The sequence below is a fragment of the Ictalurus punctatus genome, chromosome 1, assembly GCF_001660625.3.
Source record: "Ictalurus punctatus breed USDA103 chromosome 1, Coco_2.0, whole genome shotgun sequence".
Lineage (NCBI taxonomy): Eukaryota > Metazoa > Chordata > Actinopteri > Siluriformes > Ictaluridae > Ictalurus > Ictalurus punctatus.
Genome location: NC_030416.2, coordinates 13,745,220 through 13,754,846, shown reverse-complemented (window position 1 = coordinate 13,754,846; position 9,627 = coordinate 13,745,220). Strand labels below are relative to the sequence as shown.

The 9,627-nt window shown below is 37.1% G+C and overlaps 1 protein-coding gene across 3 annotated transcripts in view; it reads left to right on the top strand.

The window, feature by feature from the left end:
- The first annotated feature begins 8,889 nt into the window (after positions 1–8,889).
- fhod3b (formin homology 2 domain containing 3b) overlaps positions 8,890–9,627 on the top strand; it is a 127,515-nt gene continuing 126,777 nt past the window's right edge. The window contains exon 1 of one of the 3 annotated variants that reach the window (XM_017471241.3): positions 8,890–9,456. In XM_017471241.3, the coding sequence (XP_017326730.1) occupies positions 9,292–9,456 (165 nt within the window). In that variant the 5' untranslated portion in view covers positions 8,890–9,291. The remainder of the gene's footprint in view (positions 9,457–9,627) is intronic. The other 2 variants (XM_047155798.2, XM_017471270.3) reach the window with 2 other exon arrangements.

The window sequence follows — 9,627 nt, the reverse complement described above, 5'->3', positions numbered from 1 at the left end:
CAAAATCTAGTGGAAGGCCTTCCCAGAAGACTGGAGGTAATTATAACAGCAAAGGAGGACTAAATCTGGAATGGGATGTTCAATAAGCACATACGAGTGTGATTGTCAGATGTCCACAAGCTTTGGGACATATAGTCTATATGGTATTATAAAGCTGTTGTATTAATATGTGGGTAATGATAAAAACATGAAAAATAAAAACATATTTTTAAAAATGGCAAACGTCTGATATTATTTATTGGTTTTTATTTATTTATTTATTGCATTAAAGCACCAACAGATTGTTCAAAATGCATTAAAATTTTCAGCAGAAAATATATAGCACAGCAGGTAGCATTGCTACTTCACAGCTCTAGGGTCCTTAGTTTCATCCTGAGCTCCGGGTTACTGTCTATGTAGGTTTCTTCTGAAGTCTCCAGTTTCCTCCCACTTCCTAAAAAACATGGCTTGAGGTGAATTGGCTATGCTAAAATGCCCCAGTGTTTGTGTGTGTGTGCATTTGTGTGTGTGTGTGTGTGTGTGTGTGTGTGTGTGTGTGTGTGTGTGTGTGTGTGTGTGTGTTGTACCCTGTGATTCTGGGATCCGCCCAGTGTTCTTGAGATAGGCTTCGGCTCCACCATGACCCTGACCAAGATAACGCGCTTGCTGAAGATGAACTTGTGATCTTTTTGGATAAGCTTCAAGTTAATCTTAAGATACAGATAAACTAAATGCTTTAGCTCCTTAAATTGCCAGCTTAATATACATTTTAAAGCTTATTCAATAATTACAGTGAAACTAACAGGAGTAGCAATTCAGTATATACCACTGTCATGGCATTAACAGTGGGCCAACGGGGACTTTGTACAGTGCTGGTTAAACTCAAAACCGTTGTATGAACTACACAATGATAGTGCAGTACATTATCAGTTATGATGCATTCAAATGTTCACTGATAATCAGAAGGATCAATCAGGTTTAGAAGATAGTTCACAATGTTATCATTGTGTCTAAAGGTCAGTAGCATGTTGTACAAATCTTCTGGGAACTGGATTCAACATAAGGAAGATGTCTCTACAAGTGATTTGTGAATTACCTTTGCAAGCTGCTCTAGACAAAAATACTTAAATTTCCTGGCAGAGTTGTAATAGGACCTTATAGCTGGGCTTTACTGTGAGAGTTTTACACTGGCTTTCATGTAAAGCATTCTTATATGTAAAGCATTTGTCCTTGTACATCCTCCCTGAATGTCTGTTACACAATCCCGATGCATTATACTATGGCTATAAAAGCAAGCCTAGTAGTTTAAACTTGTACATCGATTGTGTATTACTGTCTTAGCGTGTGAACTAATATTTAAAATTGCACAAGGATTGCACAAGGATACACAGTAGCATGTTTGGAAATGAAGGCTTCAATTCAATTTTTTTGTTGTATTGGGCTAGGAATTCTGCCATTATTGTGAATATTATAACTCATTTTCTCATTGGATGTTAGTCTTTATGTTAATACATTATTTTGAGTTATGTCTTTGTAGGTACAGAAGCGTTTCAAAGCCTGTAGCGTGGCAGTTTTATAACAGTGCCCTCTGGTGGTGGCAAATGGAGTTTATGTTTGCTGCATTAATGACATGGAGATTCAACAGATCATTTTCATTGGAAGTTTCAGTTTATTAAATGAGAAAACTTGATTACATTTCTGGGGGGGGGGCATGGAGGCTTATTGGTTATAATAATAATAATAATAGTCATCATCATCATCATCATCATCATCATATATATATATATATATATATATATATATATATATATATATATATATATATATATATATATATATACATATATAGTATGTAAATAGAGATAGACATATATGGATATCAAATGAAATATATAGAAATAATTTAATATTTTTGTGAGTCAAACTATGTGCAGGACAAAATAACAAAATAAACAACAAAATAAGATGACATCAATACACACAATGTCATAAACCAGTCCACCAATATAGTTTCACTTCACACTGAGATAAAAGTAACAGTATGTACGTATGTACGCATGTGTATGTGTGAGAATGTGTGCAATTGTGCCTTGCGGAGTTGGCATTCCATCCAGGGTGTTGCCCGTCTTGTGTCCCAAGTCCCCTGGGATATGCTCAAGGCTTCCCTGTTACCCTGTGCAGGATAAGTAGTATGGAAAATGGATAGCTGGATTACACTTCTGCAGAAATTCCAGTGTAAACTTGCAGACCTGATATATTTGGTGTCTCGGAACTGATTAGCAATTTGAAACACACTGAACAGACCCATTGAGGCACAAAGGGTCTTTTTTTTTAATCACAGTAGTGACATCTAGCCTAAATATCGAGGGTCTAACATTGGGACAATTTGGATCAATGCATTAATTTTAAAAAGACAATGATTGAAATGGATCAAGGCAACAATCATACATAGACAATCTATTATAATTGATCATAAACATGGATTATTATTTACTATAATTGATTACAAATCAGTTATCTGCAAAGGACAGACAACCGGTGTGTTAAACATAATTCATACTTTTTAATTCATGTGTAAATCAAGGTGGATCTCTGCATCAACATCCACCAATCTTAAAACTTAACCTAGATACTGAACAAAGTTGGTCACATATCAAGCAGAGGCTACTAAAGTTAAGTGTAACAGATTCAGTGACATCACAAATAGTTACCTTAATAACTGATATCATATCATATCTTGTGGAAGCCTGAAGTTTACACCACTACTGAATACACTTACTTTTAATGTAATTATTATTATTACTACTATTTAATTCTTCTAAGTGACTATTCATGCAAACTTGCATACTCACTACGCTTCTCGTTATGTAATGCCATAATAAGATTCATATGTGAGGTCTCGACTGGGGGCATTGTAAACTGCTACTCAGGCTGTACAAACCCTGTCCCATCCAAGTCAATATTTGCATTAAAGGGCCTTTATTATGAAAATCTACTTTTTCCTGCTTTTGGTACATTTTAGACTATAAGGAGTCACAGCAACACAGAGAAAAGGTTAAACCTGTAACTATGTGACACAGCTGTGTTGGCTGTGGTCTAATGTGATGTAGTTTACCCCAGGCACTGTGAAGGGGGACCACCCACAGCAGCTGTGTGTTCAAATCACATAAAGTACACAGTAAAACTCCTACATTAAGTTGGAGGAAGGGGGGGGGGTATTTTCACTGCCTAGTCCACTTGTTCGCTATTAAATCGAGATACTCACACTTGTTTACATACGTCACTTGCACATTTTGTGGTCACATCCCACGGCACATCCTCTCAAGCACCACCAACCCCCTTCCCTAAAATGGTCACTAAATCTCTGTAATCGTTGCCTTTTGACCTAGCAATTTTATATTTTGAAGTGCAATTTTTATTGATTTTTCTTCCCTTTTCAAATGTAATTGAATGAATTTAGAGCAAAATTTTCACACTGTCTTGCAAATTCAGTGCAACATATGGCAATATGATTCATTAAATTAATTAGAAATTAAATTTTTTGCAATATTACACAAGTAGTTTAACAAATATGGAAAAAATATATAGAAAATATTTCATATATCTAAAAATGTATAGTATATGAAAAAATATGTTGAGTACCTTAAAGCTGCAGTATCTATCTATCTATCTATCTATCTATCTATCTATATATATAAATATATATATATATATATATATATATATATATATATATATATATATATATATATATATATATATACACACACACACACACACACACACACACACACACACACACACACACATACATATATATATATATATATATATATATATATATATATATATATATATACATACATACATTTGGTTAAGCAAGTACTTTAAAAAAAATTGTGTTCAAAACTGTCTCCCTTTCTTACCCTAATTCTCGAAGGCAAGCTTATAATAATGATTTATCATTTGACATATCAGGTCGGCTTTCGATGGAAATGTCAGTTTGACATCATTTGCATGGCCTTTGACATTAACATAAACAGAAAGAAGAAGAGTCGGCTACTATATCGCATGTGTGGGTGCTGAAGATGGTGGAGTGTTTGTAGCTTATTCTTACAACAGTTGCTTAGAATTTAAACTTGTCATCTATATGACTGCTTTTAATCTGGATAATGCTAACTGGCAATGATCGCTGGCATCTGGGGAATCAGCTGTCAAAACCAAGAAACCTTGAACTGCAGAAAGCCTGCAGTCAAAAAGGGAACGCGACAGAGCCTGTGCTAAAATGAGAATGAATATCTGAGATCTGAAGGGACTTAAGACTGATGCAGAGATGGCTTTTTTTTTCTGCTGAACAGGTAAGACATTTCAGTGGCTCAATAGGTAGCTAGCTAACATTAGCGCACATGTCTGCTTGATTCGGCAACGTATCAAGTTTCCTATGTTGTATTGTTTGGTTTTGCTATGGTCAATGTTGTAAATTGCACTTATTTTCTGCTAGCTATGAGAGAGAGAGAGCACCTCACTTCTACTCTGTATCTGCCTCCACCTTGGTTGTCAAGTATTGAAGCTGATATACAACCCATACAAATACCTCAAAAACTATCAGATTCATCCAAGCAGAGGAGCAGTGCCAAAGCACAGGCCACGTAAACAAAATAACTCTGCAAGTATCTTGCAGTTATATGTTTCAAACAGAGATGGCGATAGAGAGGCAAAAGTTCAGTACTGCAGCTTTAAAATGTTGCAGTATTAATTGAAAATGTTCTCATTGTTTTACAATATGCAATTCATTTCCCATTCAATTGATTTACAATTTATTTCCATTCTATTTTGTGTTTTCATGACATTACTAAAATATCACTCATCAACAGAGTTGACATAATAATGTTAACTTGTAATAATGTTTAGTATACAAATTGTTACAATTGTTTTATTTGATTTATATAGCTCATTTATCAATATACATTGTCAAAGCAGCATTACAGAAATCTATAGAAACCTTGTGAGGAAACGGGAAACCCACCCTCTTCTGAGTTGCACTGAATGAATGATTACAAATTACAGTCACATGGAGGGAAACAGTGCTTTTTATTTATTTTTATTTTTTTAAAGATGCCAAAAGTTCAGCATGAGCATACTGTGAGTCAGAATATTGGGTTAAACGAGGAAATTAAAATAATAATAATAATAATAATAATAATAATAATTAGCACATTCGCCTCACACCTCTAGGGTCTGGGGTTCAATTCCCGCTGGGGCCATGCGTGTGTGGAGTTCGCATGTTCTCCCCATGCTGCGGGGGTTTCCTCCGGGTACTCCGGTTTCCTCCCCCAGTCCAAAGACATGCATGGTAGGCTGATTGGCATGTCCAAAGTGTCCATAATGTATGAATGGGTGTGTGAGTGTGTATGTGATTGTGCCCTGCGATGGACTGGCACCCTGTCCAGGGTGTACCCCGCCTTGTGCCCAATGCTCCCTGGGATAGGCTCCAGGTTCCCCGTGACCCTGAAGAAGGAGTAAGCGGTAGAAGATGGATGGCTGGATAATCACAACATACTTAGTAGGAAGTGCAAGTCTCTGCCCAGTTTACACAGCTCTGCCCCATTGCTAGACATATATTATTATTATTTTCTATATTTATATGTACTTTTGCTATTGTGTGTAATAATGAACCCAAAGGTACACACATGTATATGTAATCCAGAGGTACTCCAGAGGTTTATTTACAGGTTGTGGATTCAGTAAGTTAGATTGGTATATTGCTTGTTTTGTAAGATAACTGGAAATCGTTTTTAATTGGTAAATCTGATCATATCTGTCACCATTTTATATTCAATTTTAGGTAATAATGTTTTTCTAATACAAGAATACAAGTGTAGCTTTTATCTTAAATTTTTAACAGGGAAATGTATGTATGGGTATGTACAACAGATTTATTTTCACACCGAATGATACAAAAATGATTTATTTACATGAGCACCCACGTTATTGCTTATAGGCGGAGCTAGTTGTATTGTATTTTATTTATCTCCAACTGTTTGACTGAACTTACTAATATCTGTTATATTTATTTGTACTGTATATTTTCATGAGAATTTTTTTCTACCTTTTATGGTTTCTCTTATAGCAAAATGTTGTTGACTCTGTTACAGTACATTTCAACCTTGTTACATTACTAAATACAATACATGTAAAATATATTAAATCTTTCTGTATCTTCCAAAATATAGACACAGGTTGATGTGAGACAAAGAGTGCATGTCAGCAGCCTGACTGTCTCTGCATATGTCTTTATTACAACCCCATGTGTACATACTTTTGCAGTCAAGTATAAGTTGCAGAGAGAGTGACTGCAGTGGAAGGAATCCATCCATCCATCCATCCATCCATTTTCTGTACAGCTTATCCAACACTGGGTCGTGGGGATCCTGGAAGTGTATTACAGAAAGATCCTAACTTTAGAATCCTATCTTATCTGTTTGGTATCCTTGACAATTTCAGTTAGGACCTCATTTAGGACAAAGACTATTACAGAATAACATTTCCTAAGTGCATTATCTTATCTTGACTACAGATAGGAAAAGCGTTTTACAGAAGCATCCTAACATGATAAAAATCCTAAAGTGTCTTAACTTTAGGACAACCCCACTGGTGTCCTAACTTAAAACTTATTTGAAAGCCAGTGATAACAGTCACACTGCAATAGAAATGTCCTAGAATGGTGTTACATTTATTAATGATACAAAACGAAGAACTGTGATGTTTGATGGTGGAAAGACTTTTGGAGTACCCAGATGATGTGCTGTGCTTTGACAACAAAACACTGATAAATAATTACAGACTTCCATGAAATACGATATTGCAGTTTGCACAAGAATTGCAACCAACTTTACAGAAGCCAGTGAACTGTTACTGAGAATTACCAGTCATAGTGCAAGTGATTTTACTGTTCAACATACTCCATTTTAATTGAAATTTACTTCACAGTTGTTGGTTGTAGTTGGTTGCTTGGTAACAGACCTGAGAGTTGATTATCAATCTCGATGGAGCAGTTTAAGATTCCTTAACTACAGATAAGATAAGACTTTGTAGGATAAGATAAGAATCCTAAATCAAGTTAAAATTTGCTTCTGTAACATGAATTTGTGAAAAATCCTAATTTAACTGATCGAATATTAACTTAAGACTTAATGATTCTGTAATATGCCCCTCGGAGTCTATCCCAGGGGACTCGGTGCATGAGGCGGGGAAGCCATAGACAGGGTGCCAATCCACACCCATTCAAACACTACTGACAATTTGGAAATGCCAATCAACCTACAATACATGCCTCCTGGATTGGTGGAGGAAACTGGAGTATCTGGAGGAAATCCATGAAAACATACAAATTCCATGCACAAAGGCACAGGGCGGACACGGGAATCAAACCCCAACCCTGAAGGTGTGAGGTAAACGTGCTAAACACTAGGCCACCGTTCTCCCCATAGCGGTAGAAATGTATTCTTTTTACTGGTTTTATATTTATATTTATGCATTATTTCAGATTACAGTCAGTATGTTAACTGAATATCATCTGTGTTCTCTGCAACATGTAATATCCCACCTGGGCTATTAGTTTACATTATTTTCCACTCAGACCTCAGACGCTCTTTCATGCTTCATATGGTCATAAATGATTGATGTTAGTAAAGATGACCAGCAGGTGGCGGTGTAAAACCTACCGGTATCACGGGTAACTTTTTCACATGTAGAGCATGTGCTTTCATTCTTTAGACGTGATTTTCTCACTTGAATAATCCTTCTTTTCCCCACATGGGATGGAATATTGTTCACATGATAGACCTATCACACATGTTGAGTTTAAAGCATAACATTCACATGTAATTTTCTTTCTTTTTTTTTTTTTTTATCAAATCAGATCACACATTACTCACATAAATACACGTGAAATGTATGTTAAGAAATACTGAACAAACTGAAAAAAGGGAACAGTTTTGCCATTTAATACAAAAGTTTCATTAACCTTCATAAAGTCTCAGGGGGATCTTAAGGCAAACCATTTATCTCGTAGGACTTCATTTAACACGCACACACACACACACACACACACACACACACACAGAGAGAGAGTTTGTGATTTACAGGATTAAACCCCAGCTATAACTAGTAACAGTAAGAACTCTTTTGGAAGGATTTAGAAACTTATATTAATAGAAACAGAAATGTGATAGAAATTTACATTTGATGTGCTTTTTAATTTTCAAAATGACATTTTGGAACGTCAACAACAATACATTGTGCAGTTGCTTATTTTATTAGGTAAATACCATATACACCAAAAGAAATAGTCTCTTTGTAAACCAAATTTACTACATTTTATTAATGACTTTGCATTATAAGCTACATAAACCTTCTGGAACAAACTAAAAACAAAACAAAAAAAGCACTGAAAACATGTAATGTGTTTTGTTTTTATTTCCTTATATTTTTAATGAATTTTGTGTAGGACATTTTGTCTGGCAGCATTAATGTAAATGAAATGTGACTCAATACCGCTTACTCTTGTGGCATATAATATATTTTTTTTAAATGGGGGGTAGGAAAAGCAGTGCGCATGCGCGGTACAAAATACCTCCTCTGCGTCAGGCTGATGTTGGAAGCGGAATTTGAATTCATTTTAAAAACTCCGAGAGAGAGAGAGAGAGAGAGAGAGAGAGAGAGAGAGAGAGAGAGAGAGAGAGAGAGAGAGAGAGAGAGAGAGAGAGAGAGAGAGAGAGATGGTGCTACGACATTAATATCCCTACCAGCCACTAGGGGGCGCCCGGGCTCAGTGTACTGCGGTGACTGCGCTGGATGGCCTGAGCCGGACGGAGTCACAAACTTCAACAGTTCTCCTCCGCAGACTGGCTGCGTCTCTGTCCTCTTCCGCACCTCGTCTCAGCGCTATGTCCTCGGACACCCCGCTTCTCGCGGGACCCTGAACCATTCCTTGCACTTAAGGAGACCCAAAGGGAGCACGGAGGGTCGTGATATTTAATATCTAGTTCTCCTGTTTTGATTTATTTACTTCTTTTTTTTTATTTTATTTTTTTTTATAGCGGATTCATCCCTGCGGCACTTATGACAAGACGGTGCGCGGAGCTCGCGGCGAACTGACAGCGCGCGCCGACTCATGCTTTCCTATTGCAAGCCGCTATAATATAAAGGCGCACTGCGACGCAGACTTCACCCCCCTCCCTCTCCCCTCTCCCTGGCGGCTCTTTACTTGCGGACTTACTCATAAGCCTCCTTGCATGGATGTAGGCTACCATGGCTACGTTTGTGTGCAGGGTGCAGTTTCTAGACGACACCGATCCGTTCAACAGCACCAATTTCCCGGAGCCTACTCGACCACCGCTCTTCACCTTCAGAGAGGACATACCGCTCATCAACCAGCTCGCCGGAGTGCACAGACTCCTCAAAGCGCCGCAAAAGGTAATCACACGCACGGCCAGAGCATCTGTTTGCTCTCAGTGCGAACTGATCGCAGCCTGAGCATAATCTCTGAATAGAGGACTCCAAAAAAACAAATACAAAAATAAACCAGAGAGAGAGAGAGAGAGAGAAGATGGGAGAAAGAATGAGTAGGAATCAACACTGCTGAAG